The sequence below is a fragment of the Thalassophryne amazonica genome, chromosome 23, assembly GCF_902500255.1.
Source record: "Thalassophryne amazonica chromosome 23, fThaAma1.1, whole genome shotgun sequence".
Classification (NCBI taxonomy): domain Eukaryota; kingdom Metazoa; phylum Chordata; class Actinopteri; order Batrachoidiformes; family Batrachoididae; genus Thalassophryne; species Thalassophryne amazonica.
The window spans coordinates 13,641,703-13,660,801 of record NC_047125.1 but is presented as its reverse complement, the minus strand read 5'-3'; the positions used below and the strand labels follow the sequence as shown (position 1 = coordinate 13,660,801).

Sequence of the window (19,099 nt, the reverse complement as noted above, 5' to 3'; positions counted from 1 at the left end):
TCCAGCTGTTTGTCAATCTTTATTTCTGACCAGGGAGATATCCTGCACAGTTTAGACCTGCTGTCTGAACACCAATGCAAGAAAACCAAACTGCCTTCTGAATCGGGGAGCAGTGGTTTCAGGTAGACCAAATACTCCTTGACCAAATGGCTGTGGAGGCCCGTGACGAGGCTCTGCCACAGGATCTGAAGAGGGGGAAGAGCGGAAGAGACTATGTACATGCTGTAATGTCAAGGGGTTGGTGGCATTAAGACAAACTGAATCGTTATGGTTTATAGACAGGTTTTATGTGGCAAGTGTGGCATCAAAATAAATTGAAGGAGGAGCTTGTTCAGATAAACTACAAAACTAAAATCACACAGGAGACTAAAATGAGTGCTTGAGTCCGTGTGACACGCTTCTGTGCTGAACGTAACGTAAACAACCTGAACAAACCTCAACTGAACATTTAGAGTTCAAGCCCTTAATAAAAGAGGGGGGAAAAAGCATCTTAAGTCGCCACCTTTCACATAATGGTATATAACTATGAAATATAAGCAGACCTACTTGAAGATTAATGTTTCTTCAGCTTTCCCCTATGCGGCTTTTTTTTTTTTTTTTTTTTTTTTTTTTTTTTAAACATCTGTACAGCCAGAGCCAGGTGGTATTACATGTACATAGAAAAAAGGAAACAAAAAAGTTGAGTGTTTGGCTTCTCCAATTGATTCAAGTCCTATATGAACCCAAACAAGGGTGTAACAAACAGCGAAAGTATTTATAAAAAAAAAAAAAAAGACTGATGAGGCAATATCCCCCTCCTTTTCCCCGGGTCCAGTGCGTCCCGTTTGCCCCTGAAACACAATTATAAAGGAAAAAGATTTAAAACAGCCTCTCCAGAGGAAACGCTGCACATCAACCTCAATTTGTGTTCTTTCTTCAGAGCGCTTTATTTTACAGCGGGCAGCTCAAAGAAAAGAGCAGGAAACTGAACTGGCACTAACAAAAAGAATATACAGGTTGCTCAATCGCTGCACTCGAGCTGTAAAATAAAGTGCAGCCTACGATTCATCTGCACAGAGGGCCACAACAACCTGTACGTATTTATAATGTAGCACCAAGTACAAACATACACGTGGGCACAGCATTAACATGAATACACATGTGAGGGGGAGGCAAGTCCACTTTGCACAATTTTTAAAGTGGAATCAACCACTCATCAATGCCTGATGAGAATTTTTTTCAGGAGTTGATACTGGTATGGATTTTTTTTAATAAAATTACAATATCAATATATCTGCTGATAAATGCCTAAAAAATGCCAATGGTTCTGAACTTTTTGCTATCAAACCCTTATGACAAAATTTAAGTGAAGCTTGATGTTTTAGAGTTTAAACATGAACTTCATTATAAATAAAATATATCCAACAACCAACAATAATACATTATTCTGTCATCACTTGGATTGGCAGTTGCTGTGTTGCATAGCTCAGAATTTGCTTAAAACAGACTGTTTAAAATCAGACAAGCTGTAAACAACCCACTCCGAAAATGATTGCCAGTTGGTGTCTTTGCCTTTGTCTCTTGCGGCTGATGTGCCCAAGAGGTGATGAGGGTACCAACTATACTTGACAGCACTGTAACAATAAAGGAGATACTGCTGTTTGGCTCATATTGACCGATATTAAGGGCTAACCTATATAGGCGATTGGACGAAAAATCCTTTACATTCTGTTCCAGTAAAAATCTGTCTAAATAATCTTTATGCAATATCTTTGTTAAAAATATACAAAAGTACATTTCACAGAGTTCAACGCAAAAAATCTGCACAGCAGCGAGACATAAATGCAATAAAAAAATTTTTTTACTGAGAAGCAGAACCTCACGTGAGCTGTCTGAACCAATAACTGTTCAGCTTTCACATCCTAGCAGCATGTAAATAGCATGGCGAGTGCCAACTCACTGGCTTGAGAAGCAAAAATGTTATGCTTTTTCCACCTTGAATCCATAAATAATGAGATATCCACCCCAATGACAGCAGTGAGGTGGATAAAGGTTGCTAGGGGTGCCGGGGGAAAAGAAAAAAAAAAAAATCACGTCCAAATCGCGATTCTTAATCGATCCAATCCAAAAAGCAGTTTTTTTTGTTTTTTTTTTACATTTTCTTGCTTACTCGCTGCGTGTACTGTTTGTCAGGCAATGGCCTCCGTACTACAGCGTCCCTGCGAGGGGAGGGTTTGGCGTGCTTCAAACATTCGTGAGCCGCAGCTTAGCATGGCGGAATTCAGCCAGCACCATCTTTGCTGAAGGCAAATGTTTGGGCACATTTTGGATTTTATTATTTGCTGCATAAGAAGGAGCTTGACATGACTTATGCAGTGTGCAAAATCTACAAAATGAAAGTCAAGTACTTCGGAAACACTTCAGATCCGCAAGCCCACATGCTACGCCATCACCAGGAGCTAAAAAGTGGAGCAGCGGTCTCTGCCTACGACTGACCAGTGCTTCGCTAAACTGCCACCCAACTCTGAACGAGCAAAGCAGATAAGTAAATTTACATCTTTAGAATCACTTGATTAACCTTGTAAAGCTGCCTTTTCTTAAACATAAACATTTTTAAGTAATATAACTATTTCTCAGAGCTCTTTAAATCGAAAATCGATTCGTCACCCCAAAAATCGGAATCAAAGCGTGAGTTGTACGAATCACATCCCTAAAGGTTGCTGTAAATCCAAGTGAAATGGAGGGAAGTACTTTCATGTTGCAGAACACCTGGACTTTGAGTTTTATCTGACGTGTTAGCATCAAGGTACAGTAGGAGAATATTTTGTAATATTTTAGGGTTCATTGTTGACAGAGCACTTGAAAGGCACTGTTTACCTGTTTAAAACATTCTTCCTTTACATGTACATGGATGCTTGTGGTCAGGGGAGGTGATGGTCTAGTGGTTAAGGTGTTGGGCTTGAGACCAGAAGATCCTGAGTTCAAATCCCTGCCTGACTGGAAAATCACTAAGGGCCCTTGGGTAAGATCTTTAATTCCCTGTTGCTCCCGGTGTGTAGTAAGTGCCTTGTATGGCAGCACCCTGATATCGGGGTGAATGTGAGGCATTATTGTAAAGCGCTTTGAGCATCTGATGCAGATGGAAAGGCACTATATATATGCAGTCCATTTACTGTACAGAGCAGAGAACATACATACATGTACATTTAGTATGTTTTTAATTGAATACATTTGTTCCCAGTAAATAAATGTGATCCTCCTCACTCCTCAGAATGAAAAGAGCCAAAGACCAAGATCCTGCTCTACTGAATGAACCAGAAAAAAAATAAAATAAAAATGCACTTCTTAAGAAATGGCAGCACCAGCCTGGTTCAAAAGTCAGCTATTTTGCCAGCGACCTGTATCATATGCAATAAAGTGGACAAGTGGAAAAAAATCACTGGTGTATTTGTTACAGTTCATCAATTCCATGTATTCCCCAAGTTTGTCTTGACCAGAGTTAGGCCCAGTGCTGACACCGAGCCCGTTACCTTCTTAACATCAAATATTTTTGAAGCTTATGTGTAAAAATCAAGACACTCTGCAAGCTTTTATTTCTAACTTCTGCAAGTCATGCCAAGAAAACCTTTCAGCTGCAACAAAATTGGCTTCATGTGGCTTGATATGAATGAACATACAAGGCACAAATATTTTACATCTGCCAAGTTCTCAACATTATGACAACTGTGTTTTTCTAAGGATTCTGATATTGAAAGCTATCCTTTTTCATTCTGCACATTCAAAGTAATTTATTGTTTCACAGCATCAGGGGACAGGTTTACTGTCTTTTTGAGGTGATTCAGTTGTGTTGGTGAGCTCCATCTAATCATTATTGTTCTCATCGCAATTAATTTAAATTCCCTTTTGTAAGATCGCTTTGTAAGGAGTACTGGAAGCTGGCAGGGCAGCAACAGACAGATAACATGCATGGAGACAACTTATTTAAATTATGTGCTCTACATCTGCCCTATAGACAATAAAAGCATGGAAAGCTTGATGATTATTATTGCTTTGGGTGTTTACTATTAACAGCAAAAAAGGAAAACAGGAATTTAGAAATGAATGTCAACTGCAAGAACATTTATGATATGTAATATACTTTCTGGGGGTGGTATTCTATCGATATGTAAGTAGTTGATGTTTTTAAAAATGAAAAGCAAGTAAAAAATGTGCAGGGAAAAAATTATTTTTTACAACTATACTACTAGTTTTTTATGGAGATTAACCAGATTATCAACAATAATTTGATCAACAAATTCTCGTGCTTGTTTGAGTCAAACATATAAATGCAACTGTTTAATTATTTAATTAATTACAACTAATAATATATTATTTTTATGGCCAGCAATTGTAAGGTTGTGTTGAATCCCCACGACAAGGAAGGAAGCCAGTCTGTCTCTGCTGATGCTCTCAATGCAAGTCGGAGAGGTAAGGTAACGGAAAGGCAGGTCAACAACACACATAAATGTGCATGAATAAGCGAAGTGCGCATCTCAGGCCACGCGGTGCATTATGGGTAGGCTAAATTTTCAGCTACCAACCCACAAGCTATGGTGGCGGAAAGCAGCGAGGAGTGCTGTGATTTGGATCATTTCAACCGCTGGAAAGTTGCCGATTTAAAGCGTTTTTGTAAGCTCCGCAGATTTGCCTGTTACAACCAGGACTACGTATGGCAGCGGACAGAAACGGAAAGAAGAGCTGGTTGTGTTTGCGTGTGCTGCATCTGTACAGAAACTACCGTTGGTGCCGACGAAGGAGGAAGAGCGCGTTGCTGTTGATAATGAGCGGTGCTTGTTGATAGTTGGAGACAAACAAATTTCTGACCCCTTGAAGGCAACTGATGGATGGTTAGATGAAGTCCAGAGACTGAAACTGTGGATACTGCAGAATATTTGCTAAGCAGGGATGAGAAATCTCTACCGGCGTCGTAATGACAACAATGATGGTGAGTCTCGCATACAATAATATGTGCATGCATGCAGTTTGTTTATGGAACATGTCAATTTTACAATATTACGCGCCACGTCATTCATGGCGCGTAATAATCATAAGCCGATGCATGAAAACAGCGGCCTGGTTTCAGGATATTAACAAAATAAATGTGTGCAAGAAACTTACAATTTTAGTCCATCTTTTACGTCCGTCTGGATCTTTCTTTTCTGTGGCGAAATTGTGTAGAATGAATGGAGGTTTTAGACCACATTTCTTCTTTCCGTCTTTGTTTGGACTCGGCGGAGCTTTGCAATTGCGTGTTTTCAGCCTACTTTCAAGCCTATAAATTCCGTTCGAGCATTTGAAAACAGCACAATGCGCACCTGTCATTATTGTATGCGTCGCTTAAGGCTTAAAGCCTTTGAAACAGTCCCTGTAAAAGCCTCAACTTTTACAGTTCGCTAATGCTACTGTATAAGAAATTCAATGGGAGCAGTGTGAGTGTGGTAGCTGGGATTTTTGCCCCCGTTTGACCCACGCATGCGCAGATGCGATGCGCACTTCGCTTATTGGCACGTCTAATTTAATTCAATATATATAAAAATACTGACAGAGCATGCGTGCCATTTTCACTGATTTCTCACTGGAATTTTTCCAGGTTTCACTCTAGATATATCCCGTTCACTCAAGTGTGTTGAACTTTTCAAATTGTATTTTAATGTACAACCAATGTTATTTTTAAATATACCAGATCTACCGGAACGAAAACTTGTTTCTGGGAACTTGTTTCTAGTGTTGACCCAATCGCCTAATATATCAGTTAGGCTCTACAGCCAACTGCTCATTTTATTTTGAAACGAGAATTTTGCCTGACCTTAAATGCCCTGTTGGAATGGATATACTGAAAGAAAAATCCTCATAATTGTCATGATACAATAGTTATTTTGGCATTGCCTTCCCCTCACCCCACTGATGAACTGTGTACATGTATCATCCCGCATGCATACACACACGTCGCATGCCGTTCTCTCTCTCGCACACGTCTATATTCCCCCTGAGGCAGACTAGAGTCAAGTGATGGTGATGGGGACACGTGTGCCAAAGCAGTTCTGTGTTTACCTGCAGCGGCTTATTTACTAAGGGTTTTGATACCAATTGCGGCTTCTTCATTCATTGCGCACAGAACGGTGACCTGAAAGAACAAGGCCTGGGTCAGTCAAGGTGAAGCCATGCATATGAATATAGTGTGCTCCACAGTGGCCATACAAACCAGAATCTCCTCCCCGCTTTCATATTTGCTCTCTATTTCTTTGCCCAGGTCGCCCTCTGGAACCTTCAGGTCCTCTCTCAACTCCCCACTGTCCTGGAGCAGAGACAGGTAGCCATCTTGGATCCCGATCACCTGGCAGTGGACAGGAAAGTGAATGTGGCTGGCAGGAGACAAGAAACCAATCAACAATTCAACCTATAGTACAATAACTGTGCTTGTTTTTGTCAACATACAGTGAGTTCCACGAGTACTTCGGCACGTCTATATTATAACAGCCAAGTGGCCTCTGTGTGTGTGCATGGCTCTGATCACGCAAAAACCGGGGAGAGCTGACATTTGCCGTTTGGTATGTTTATGTATTTTGGGTCAGAGATGAACGCTGTGAAAACAAAGTTGATAGGAAAAATATTTTTGGAGAAATTAGCAATTTTAGCTAACCAGTCAACAACGGACATTGTGCTGCAATGCACCATGGGAGTTCAGGGTTGTGAGGTTTTAAATGTTATAGGGTAGCGCAGTCTCGTTTGAACCCTGCATGATATCGCAGGATTTGACCACTTATGGGGACCGCCACTCCCGTTGCGAAATATATACACAGCATAACTTCACATGGAAAAATGGTGTACTATATTGTTTTTGGCTGCAATCCCCGAACAAGTTGCGACAAGTGCAGTTTCTTGGTTCCCAGTTGAGAAGGGAAGACGAGGCAAATGTGAGAGGTCGCATCAGTAAGCGTTAGCCTTGCAAAACCGCCTCGATACGTTTGAGCTCCGGGTCATAAACAAACCGCATCACATGTCCGCTTTCCACCACACCATCACCTTTTCTTTGTATTTTCTCTGTTTGCTTGTAATTTGCCCAAAAACTCAGAAAGTGCCATGTTTCTGTCCCTGGAAGTAGAGAAATTATGTCATATTTTACTCCTTTCGCATCCACCTTCAAGACTGCGCTGCCCAATTGTGGTTCATGTTAGTTTAACAGTGTTAGTGTAATTGATTTATTGTGGTTTTGTAGTTCAATTGGTTTAGTCAGTTAAGTCTCATGTTGCCGTTACCATGAGTGAATTAAGAGTCATGTTGCACCATATGTGAAATGTGTAGTGTTTTTAATGTCTTCCGCCACTGTCTGTCAAATTTAAAGCACTTGCTTACAGCAGCTGTGAGTGCGTGCAACTTCAATTACAGAGAAATTGGACAGCTGACATTTGCCCTTTGGTATGTTTATGTATTTTGAGTCAAGGATGAACACTCTGAAAACAGAATGTTGATAGGACTAATATTTTTGGAGAAACTATAGGTATTAGTTTAACTACAATGAACAATGGATGTTGCTAACCACTTTCTGGACTCACACGCCATTCCAGCAGGGGGCAGGAAGTCACCTTTTTATTAAAAGCGTGAGTGATTTTATATAGTAAATTCAATGTAAGTACATAATATAATTGTAAATGTGTTGTAAAAACAACATAATAATAATAAGTAGTATATGATAACAAGAACCTAAATTTAGAAAAACATTACAGTAAATTAACATTAAAAAAATACATAATTAACAGGAAATAAAAGGGTTGAGTTCTTCAAAGAATTGTTGCGGTCTATGGTTCTAAAAACATTCTGGACTCACACTTCCCACCCTTGAAAAATGTCAGCTACCGATTTTATAAACACTACCCAATCTAGAGCCCCTGGATCCCCACAGGCAACATGCTATTTCACTTTAACTTAAAAGTGATGGCAAAAATATCACACTCACCCCCAGTTTTGATCATGTTAAGACAATGGACAAACTAAAACGTGCTCATGTTTCCCTATGTGCCTTCTAGGAAAATGCAGCTGAAATTTGGTGAAAATGGTTCAAATGGGACCACTAAACTAAGGCACGTTTTGATTGTTTCATTTAAACTCGTGTAGCGATGGGACGAACAACACTGGTGCGTCAGCACTGTGCTGAGCACAAAAGCATGAAACCCCGTATTGGTGCATGTATCGCTTTAAGAAAAAAATTATGTGACCAATACAGGAAGTGTATTGTTTGGATGCGCCAAATTGTGTTTATAAGGAAACTGTTTCAACATGTTGCGGATTTGTTGGACGGAGTTTTGCTGTTGCAGTTGGATTTTGGCTTGCCCTCACCTTGTTCCACTGACTTCATGGATCATTAAAAGAGGTTTACCCCAGTCTGGAATAAGTTTGATTTTTTTTTTTTTTGTTTTGTTTTTTTTGACGCCAAAATAAGGTAAATCTTTTTCTTCTTTGGGCAGTGTTTACTGTTATTTTTCAATTAAATATGTTTGTACTACTTTCTGGTAAGAGGTTTGAATTGTTTTCAGATAAATTAACATTTTATTTTATTGTCCGTGAAGTGTCGGCTCTGCTCCACAGAGCTATCTTACAGCAATAAGAGCACTTCATAAATGCTGAGGCATTATAGAGCTCGGCATGGCAATGAGGAATTGGTACATACTCGTGTGAGTACCCCTGGTAAAGTTTAACTCTGAATTTTATTACAGACAAATTTGCTATATTCTACATACCAACTCAGTTTAGCATTTACACAAACAAGGTTTTAAGCAAAGTTTAAACTCTTCTCATGAATAGCTTAACACACAAATTGAGCACATGAAATTATGCAATGATGAGATCATATTTTATATAAAGGACTGGCGATTGAATATTTCACAGGCTGTTGCTGGTTTTGCAGCATGTTAGCTTTTCCATCTTATGTTCATTTTATTTACCTGCAATGATTTTATAACTACTGCAGGGGTCACTACTGAGTGATCAACAGTGTCAATACAGTGCCGATACAGTTTGTGTACTGTGTCAATACACTCCTTGAGGTATCATCATCCCATCACTAAACTCGTGTGCTTGTGTACAGACAAAATTACACACATAAAAGCCTTTCTGTTTAAATACTTCAGGACCTGATTGCAGTTAAACAGCTTGGCAGCTGACGTACAACCTTTCAATATTGTAGTACATGAACATGAGACAACCCTTCATCTTTATCTGTGGTTTCAGCTACAATGACAATCAAAACAGTTTATTATCCCCACTGCCTCTGACACACCATTTCACTGGTGGGAGGAGTTTTAAAACACCACAGTACGTTTGTGAATCAAGGTGCAATGTCAGATACCATTTCTTCTCAAAGGAGAACTAAAAGTTTGCTCCATTTATAAATTGATTCATGCATCAAAAATAATTATACATTTTACCAGCAAAGAGGACTACCCCGGTTTTCTATAAACACGTCAAAATGTGCAAACGCACATACAAGACCTGCACTGAGAGAGTAATTAAAAAAAAAAAAAAAAAAATCTAATGATATTTCACGTCTCTATCGTAATATTTTAATCATTAAATTCAATGAATTGGATCAGAAGCAAACAGGAATGCCGAGGTTCTGTCCGTCTCACCTGGTAGTCCATTCTCTTAATGTTGGGGACATCCATGTTATGGGTGGAAGGACAAATATCTTCATACTTCTTACCAGAGAAGATGTCTATGCCGACCAAGTGGACCTGCATGAATCAGAGAAAAGCCAATCTGCACACATCCCAAAGACTAAATATGTTTTTTTTTTTAAATGGGGGGGGGGGGGGGGGGGGGGGGGGGGGGGGGGGGTGGGTGTTCTTGAAGACATGTTAATGTTCATGCACAAGCTAAAAGTGCGTGTTAATGTTGGCTTGCTGACCTTAGCGTGACCGTGCTTGCCAGTCTTGGAGGTGGACATCTCAACGATCTTGCAAGGTCGCTGTTTCAGGACCACAAAGCCATTTTTGCGCAGTGAAGAGCACTGCATGGGATACGTGACAGATGCCCCGGCATCACCTGTCTGGAAGTCCAGATCCGCATCTGCCATGCCTGCTGTGATGGCAAACACAGATTTAAAACCAGCTTCCTCCCAACGGTATAATATGATATCAAACCAGACAGCGTGATGTCCTGGTGCAGTGTCAAACCTTTAAAGTAAACTTGCAATTGTGAAAAAAAAAAAAAAAAAAAGTCAGTTATTCCAATAAAACACATAGGACTTAAAACTACTCCTGTTGGTGCTTTACAACAGCTGTGACTCAATGAGAGCGCTGATACGTGGTTACCCACTGACCACGTGCCCAAAACACAGAAGGAGCTGCCTGCACAGCTCAACCCCACACAGCCTTTTACAGAACGATGCGACAGGCCGGTCGAAGCAGCAACGCGAGGGTGGAATTACACTTCAAAGCTGCCAGGCCCGTTGGTGCACATATGGAATGAGATTCTTGTGGACACCAAAGTGTTGATCACACAAGGTGATTTAAATATGTTTCAAGCAACTTTTAAACTTCAACTGAAGTCACCATTAAAAAAGCAGACATTCTAATTTATTGGAATGGTCTTCTAAATGCTGAAATGGAGAGCAAATGTCTTGGAAGCGTGGCTTCAGAGCGGGAGTGCTGCTGTCTCTGACAGCAGAGACGCTGTACATTATGTCAGAGCGGGTAATGAAGATTCCACATGGCTGCCTCCCAGACTTGGTGTCTACGTGCACAACGGACAGTCAGAGTTATTTTAAGGCAGTTACTTAGTTGTCAGATAAGGGGGTGGTGGCCAAGTGGTTAATGCGCTTGGTTTCAGTTCAGAAGGCTCCGGGTTCAAATCCCACCCCTGCCACATTTCTCCATGTAATGTGGAGTTGCATCAGGAAGGGCATCCGACGTAAAACCTGTGCCAATTCAACATGCAGATCCACCTTGGATTTGCTGTGGCGACCCCAAGTGCAAAAACAAGGGAGCAGCCGAAGGGACTTAGTTGTCAGATAGATCTGGTTCAGTAATGTCATTTAGTCAATGGATTCTCTTCCTGGACAATGATCTTTTGGGCTTCATTACCATACAGGGTGTCATGATGTGAGGCCATGACGTCATAAAAAAAGTAAATAAAATCACTGGTCATTATGCTGCCCTGCTTCATCTCCTCCATTTCTTCACATCACCCTGTCAATCTTTACTTTTATGCCCTGGCATTATCTTTAATTTTATAATGGTAGGCATTTAACAGATTTTTTTTTTTTTTTTGCATCGCAGGCCACAAACACATTCTCAAAAAAAAAAATTGAAAAACACCCTAAAGCCAAATTGTTAGAAGGCAGTGCCAAAATGGGACACTCAGACATTTTCTGTGAACATTTTGTAGCCAACAAAAGGTAGCCCCATAGCTGTAGCAAAACTACACTTTAGCTCTGTAGCAATGTGGGATGAGATTGTATAGATTTATAAGAACACCCACTGTCCAAATAACATTCCCGAACCAAGAATGCGCACTTTATCCAGAACACCATTCAAGTCAGACATTTACCAGTTTCCCAATGTTTTGCAAGAGCAATATTTGGAGTTGAGCATCACTGATTTCCAAAATTGATGAAAATTTCTGGCACCATCTCCAGACCCATGTTCTATCTATTCTTTAATTATAGTTCTACTTTTCTGTTCTGCAGGCCCACACTGTGATTTTTCCTTTTCACATTTACGCTGGATACATGCTGGAAACACTGGTGTTTCATAGTTTAGCAGTGCTTTAAGATAGACATCACTAATTTGCAGCACAGACACAAAGTTATGGCACTATCCCCAGCTACCTTCCTGTTCTTTTGTATATTTTGTCCCATATCTTCCCACAGACAGAACCTTAACTTGTTGGCTGATACTCACGGGAAGGGCGACAGGCACTGGTGAGCACAATCCACCCAGCAGGTGGCAGACATGTCTATAGGACTTTATACACAACAAACACTACATAAAGTTGTTTTGATTGATCTGGTGCATAAAAGTTCACTGCAAACTAATCGCTTCATTGTTACATGCCTTTTTTGTTTTTGTTTTTTTAAATGTATAGCAAATTTCAGAATGCCATTTCTTAAGGAGTGGTGGCCAAGCAGTTAGTGTACTTGTATCCAGAATGGAAGGTTCCTTGTTCAAGACCACTCCTACCCATTCTCTGTGCAATGTGGAGTTGTGTCAGGAAAGGGAATCCGGTATAAATCTAATGCCAAATCAACATACATAGTGCCAGTCCACCAAGCTATAAAAGGATACTGTGTCGCAGACCGAATGGTTCGCCCCTAAAAATTCAGCTGCCCTGCCTCCACTGCACATGCATCATTTCATAGCTAAATCGCTCATCTAAGACAGAGTCTCTTCACCCAAAGCGATCAAATCTATTAATGGGATTATTAACCATCAGATGACAAGGTGAAACATCTTAAATCATTCTAAAGTCAGTTTTAAGCAAAACGAAGCCGTTTTAAACAGGAACGATGCAAAACTGACGCTTTGAAATGACCGATGCGCAGTGAACGCATCAGCTAGCAGGTCGTGTAACCCCGGCGCTCTTCTGTCTTTTATGATGAAATAATGCTGAATTTATGTGGAAATTATAGTACAAAAAGCTTCAGATATCTGTTGCAAGATGAGACAGTAAAGGATAATGTGAAATTCCTGGCAGAAGTGAAACTGTTCAGCCCAGTCATCAAGCAGAACAGATTGGATTAAAATCATCTAGGCAACACAAAAATACCTTTAAATACAAGTAGAGGAAATAAATGAGATTCTTACAGCAGGAACACAAGAAACACAGTCATCCTGTGGAGGATCATAATGTTTTTTACTCTTTTACAGTGGAATGCCTGAAACCTTCGTTCAAATGGGCAGGAGTTTAAGAAATTTATCAAACATAGGAATGAGAAACCGATTTTTATTTGTATGCAAGAAACATGGCTTAGGTCACATTTAGATATTATTCATGGTTATGGAGCTGTGCGTAGGCATTGGTAGTTACCTTTATTCAACACGGGCTGGGTTATAGGGTTATTAAAGTAAGCAGGGAAGCCAAGGCAGTTCTGAGGTATCGATAAGTAATACAAACCTATGGATAGTGACTTCTATAATCCCAGTGAAAGGATAAAATACCCTCGGCTTTAAGAACATTGTGTTCTTCTTGAGATGGCGAAACTTTCAAAGGAACGTAATAAGTTCAGTGGGATGGACAGTCTAGTTCACTGAATGAAATGAAAATTGTGAAATCCGAGGAAAATTTGCAGGGGGTCGAGGGGGCACAGCCCCCAGGAGCCAGGGTCTAGGGCCACATGGGGCCCCAGAAACGAAATAAAAGTATTTTTTGTTATCTAATGATACATTTTCAGCATCTCCAGGAAGAAAAAAAAATATCTCAAAATTAGTGCACATTTAAATGATCCTATATTCAACCTTTCATTTGAACTGTCAATGATGATATTGAAATAACAGAATATGACATGGAAGTAGGACCTGGAAAGATTTTCCTTTTAATTGTAAACTAAATTATGCATTAACTCAGAACAATTAAACTACACAAAATTTATGAAGACTGAAAAGACCGTTAAAGCATTTCAAAAACCACAGCTAAAGCTTGCAGAATATTTTGAAAATCACGGTAAAATAATAATAACATACCTTACTGTAAAAAAGCCACACATTCTTGTGTAAATTCATGTAAATCCATTATTCAAAGCCACAATCTTTTTCCAATGAAAGAAAGGTCACATAATCTTGTCTAAAATCCTGTTTGAACAGCACAATGTTTATTTGCAAAGAGAAAAATTCTTACTGTTTAACAAGGACACAGTTCACTTTCCCATTTATCTTTCAGGTGTGTTCATGAAGCCAGCAACAACTCCACAGATTCTTGTCATCAGACTTTTTCAAACCGTCTTTCTCACCATCTTCCCCCTGTCCAACGTCGCTTTGTGACACAGACATGCTGCAAAATTATTCTTTTAAAAACTTGACAGTTCTAAAAGTTTGTGATGTCCACATGCTACATTTTGCTTAAGTGTCTCGCAGGAGCCACAGCGTCACCGCAGCAACCAACCCCGCTTTATAACAACTGTCTTAACAGCCAGGCTTTGAGTGGCATTTATCCTCCACAAAGTTCCACTGATCCAAGGAAACTGATTTGTATCTGTAACCAGTGGTGGGCACAGTTCAGCCAATCCAATATCAGATAATTATCGAACCTAATGTTTTTGTTATCGGATTAGCTTTTCAGATAAGTTTTAAAACCATCATCGGATCAGTTATCTTCAGATAAATTTAGTTCCGATAACATTTTCTTTGCTGGTAAAGTTTAACAGTCAAAAACGTTTGTAAACCCTAAAACTCAAACATTTTAGTCCGTTTGTTGTGTCTTTGGAGCAGACTGGCTGCCTGTCGCTTGCTGATTACATCATCATTAAGCGCGATTGGCCGTCAACACGGAGTATTGTGGGTAGTGTAGTTCAGGTTCACTTTGGACGTTACTTGTCCACTCGACACAAAAAACAAAACAGACTAATTTTAACATTATTTTATTTCTTTGTGGCTCTAATTTAATTGCCAAGACTCTGCAGGGGAGAGGAGCTCTCACTGCGCAGCTGTGTGTACAGAGGGAGGGACTTTTCTTCACGTTTCGACACGGTTTTGGATTTAAAAAAGGACGCTTTATGTGGATTATTTATTCAGATGAATCTCACTGAAACTAACAGGTAAGAATTTATATTTACTACATGTATTTTACTCTGCCAACCAATGCATTAATGGATGTATTTCGGTTGTTTAAGCAACAGGGTTCAAAGCATGCAAAAAAAAAGCGGCAGCTTTTGAGAAATGACGGTGTATCTAATAACGAGATAAACTGACTGTTTTACTGCTTTTGAAAGATGATGACAGTGTTTGGGGTTTTATTTTTTTTTTTTTATTTATTCAATTTTCGTGTGTTCTTTGTGTTTGTGATCCTTGAATTTACCCAGTAGCCCCTGCAGTGCTTATGCCGCGTTCACACCGGACGCCACAAATTCGCATCCCTCGCCTGGCAATGGACGCGCCACCATCACCGGTGTGTCGCTCTGCTTCTGCTGCAAAAATTCGCCCCAATGCGTCATCAAATAGAAAGAGCTTCCATTCCGCTCACCGTCAAGTCAACATGCCGGACCTTGATCACACGGAGCGAGTTGCTGTGCTCCATTTGTTGTGGAAAGCTGACAAACGTCACCAGCGGCACCGTCCCTGGGTTCACAAGATCCTCATGAAACGTTCCCAATTCGGGGAGTTTCATTATTTGCTGCAGGATCTGTGTCTGGATGACGGCCACTTTCAGCGGTACTTCCGCCTCTCCAGGACCCAGTTTGAGGACCTCCTGTCCCGTTCGTGCGCACACATGTGAACAATTGAAGAAAAAAAAAAAAAAAAAAAAAACTGGCTGTTGCTCGCTCTCCCCTCAAACTCTGTCACAACTGTGAAATAAAGGACAAAAGGGACATAAGTCCTGCTCACAGGCTGGCTGTCAGAGACAGGACACGTCCACATCATGTATAAACTCCAGACATCTCCACATCACTACATATACAGCCCGATTGGTCATCGCGACAAGACGAAAGAGTTCCGATTTTTCAACTTGGGGAGGAGGGCAGCGCAACGCGATATCGCGTCACAAACGGGCCAATCACTCAAAATCGGTTCATTCGCGTCGCATTGCGTGGCTTAGACTTTTGTGGTGCCACAACGCGTCCTTCCATAGGGATTACATGGCAACCTGTCACCGCCGTCGCTCGCATGTCGTCCGGCGTGAACGCGGCATTAAAGTGAAACTGGTTTATCAGAAGCCGGCAGTGTAATCAGATGTGGCCGCATTCAAATCAATACTAATAGTTATCAGTTATCTGTAATAAAGATCAATTTTAAATAAAGATAACTTTTCAGTTATCGAAGCTAACTTTTTGGTTAGCCGTGCCCACCACTGTCTGTAACACACAGATCAGTGTCCGCGGACTTATAAAACTTGCACGACGTCGCGCAAAAAAAAAAAAACACTTTTGCGATAGACATTTTAAAAACTCAGTGACGACCATGATTACAAAGTACAACACTAACACCCCTCCCCCGCCCCATGATGAAATTGGTCACTGGATCTGAGATCTCTGGACATAAATAGAAATTTAAAAAAAATTTAGTTTTTGTCAAAAAGCATTTCCTTTCAGTTATAAATGAGAAATTTAACTCCACACCCTGAGCTGCAGCCTTGCAGATGGCTGCGCTGCACGTCAAGATTAATGTCATTCGGGTCGCTGCATGAAGCTTCAAACAGAATCAGCACTGCAACCCGCTGCTCCAATCAACGTATAGAAATGATCACTTTCAAGATACACACCCTCAAAAACAACGGCTGCTCCAGCATAATGTGAACTGAAGATCTGATAAGGGCATCAAGAAAAAAGATAAAACTTTATTGATCTCAGAGGAGAAATTCACGTTACATCAGCTCTTAAAAAAACACACAAGATGGGTGCAAGTTGAGGAAAATGTTCAAACAGTGTGTGCAAGGATAAGCAATAATAATAATACTTGTAACAGTACAATAAAATAAGAAAATGAGGTAGAAATAGAATATGTATATACATATACACACGTCTATTGATGTTGATGGATTGAATAATTTATCAATTCTTAACAGAAACCGGTTTTCGATACCCATCCCTATTTACAGATGGATCCAGTCACAGGAATGACAGGAGCAATGCTTTACATTCTCCAATTTCCTAAGTCAATCATAAAAAGACCGCCAGATCATTTAGCTGTCTTTTCTGTGGAACTGCTACCAATTTTGCTTCTACCGTGGAATGGGTACAGGAGGTGAAGTTCAGTCACCACGTCATTCGTTCGGAATCAATGGCAGCATTACTCAACATTTCAAATGGCAAATCTGTTTGTGGGCCAGAACTGATCAATGAAATTCTTCCAAACTTATTTAATCTACAACAGAATATTTCAGTATGTCTCATGTGGGTTCCATCTCATTCTGAAATTGAGGCCAACAAAGCAGTAGATCAGCTGGCAAAAGCAGCTCTGAAATCAGAAATACAGTTCAACATTCCACTTTGTAAATCTGAAGTCAAAACAATCATCAAGAAGGAAATGAACAAAGGATGGTATAAGCTATGGGGCAGGCAATCTAAGTTTTTTTTTTTTTTTTTTTTTTACATAAAATTCAGGGACATGTTGTATCAAGGAGACAGGGAAGAAGAAGCAGTCACAGGTTGAAGATCGTTCTCTCAACATCACAGGAAAACATGAAACCGGTCAGTGTTTGAGATGCAACAGAAGGGAGACTGTTGACCACGGGTTACTGAAGGAATTCGAGTCCATTCATGCTCCACATCCAAACAGCTGGTGGCGGTAATACACTATGTCGGTTTGCAAACCACCAATAATCTTGTCAGAAGACGACATGAACCGTTTCGTGCAACGCATACTCTCACGAGCAGCACTAGCTTAATTTATGGCAAGCTAAAAGTGGACGCTCTCGTTTTGGCCGAACAACTATGGCTGACGTGCTTGATGAATTCCCGCGCAAAAAGTAGTTCCCAAACAATGCTGTATTTGCGATGACAGTGCGTTTTCGTGGGTAACAAAAACGTAAGGAGTATGTTGCCACAAGAACTTGTGTATCTCGTGTGTTTTTACGCCTAAATGATCTTAAGTCAATACGCAAACTCATCCAGCAGCATATTTTCATGTCGGCAACGCTGGGTCAGGCGAAAGTAGTCCGGCGAGCAATCCCACAATGCCAATATACCAGAGAAGTCGCTCCAACGAGAGCGGCACGCTGAACGGGGTGCGTGCAACGTAGCGATGCTGTGACGTCGTCGCAGTGAGTCCGCAGTGATGAAAGAAGGCGGCGCAGACTGCGGCCTAGTCCCCCCCGCGTCCACGCGCACTGCGCTCAGGCTGGAGGCCTTCCGGAGAAAGCGCGAGACACAATAATATGTCAACAGAAAGAAGTTTAATCGGGCCGCAGCGTGCACACGGAGCTTCACACGAGACCACGCGGTTATGTTAATCCGCGCTTCCCCAAAGCACACCCACAAACCCAGAAACTGAGTGAATTTTGGCCGGCTCTGTGGAGCCATGACTAAGCTAATACTGGCTACAGCACGAGCGCACAAGCTAGCTAAGTGAAGCTAAGAAGAAGAAAAAAAAACATACACAAGCTAAAGTCATGTTTTTTTAACCATTTCATTTTACAAGACTCCTAATCTTTAAACGAGAAAGAAGCGACAGCCGCGAGTGAAAACTGCAACGACGAGTTAGCTAATTGTTCGAAAAAACATTTTTTTTTTTTTGGTCTCTGAATGATTCCAGCTTATATAACTTTGGAGACGCGCGCCTCTCGGTTAAACTTACAATGTACGCTTTTTAACCACTTTGTACAATTTTTTTCACACTGTGACGTGCATAAACTGCTCCGTTGGAAACTTACCCGAGTGGTCAAAGATCCGCTTTTCTCCACTTCTTTTGCCTCCCAGCAAACGGGGCTTCTGTCTGCTTGTCGTTCGCTAATTCACTCCTCTTTTTCTCCCCTTTAATTCTTCTTTCATTCCGGTTGTTTCCACTCCCTTCTCTCCCCGTCCGATTTTGTCCACCTCGTACAGACAGACACAGCCGATAAAGTCAGACGACAACCAGGAGGGAGAGAAGGGGAAAAAAAAAAGTCCAGACGAACCTCGAACCCAGCTGTGTTTCAGTTTGCACTCCACCTTCTCTCGCTTCTTCGTCACGATGGTTGAAGGCGGTAGCGCCACCTACTGGAAGTAATCGTAGATCGCATTAGCTTCCTCTCCCTCATATAAAAAGTAAAAAAAAAAATAATATATATATATATATATATATATATATATATATATATATATATATATATATATATATATATATATATATATATATAATTTAAGCTTTGTTTAACCAGGTTAGTCCCATTGAGCTCGAGACCTCTTTTGCAAGGGAGTCCTGGACAGTTATAAAGTTTCCAATTCACCTTACCTGCA

At 40.6% G+C, this 19,099-nt stretch overlaps 1 protein-coding gene across 2 annotated transcripts; it reads right to left on the bottom strand.

The window, feature by feature from the left end:
- Positions 1-2: 2 nt before the first annotated feature.
- Positions 3-18,814, bottom strand: LOC117504695 (eukaryotic translation initiation factor 5A-1). Of its 2 annotated transcripts, none has more exons than XM_034164193.1 (6): positions 18,535-18,814; positions 9,920-10,089; positions 9,642-9,746; positions 6,221-6,352; positions 6,070-6,142; positions 3-830 (listed from the first exon to the last, which is right to left on the bottom strand). In XM_034164193.1, exons 2-5 carry the CDS (start codon positions 10,085-10,087, stop codon positions 6,080-6,082), a joined length of 468 nt encoding a protein of 155 aa, XP_034020084.1. In that variant the 5' UTR covers positions 10,088-10,089; positions 18,535-18,814; the 3' UTR covers positions 3-830; positions 6,070-6,079. The 2 variants fall into 2 exon arrangements, with proteins under 2 accessions (XP_034020084.1, XP_034020083.1); XM_034164192.1 differs by having other exon boundaries at positions 9,920-10,092; positions 18,535-18,805.
- Positions 18,815-19,099: the final 285 nt, after the last annotated feature.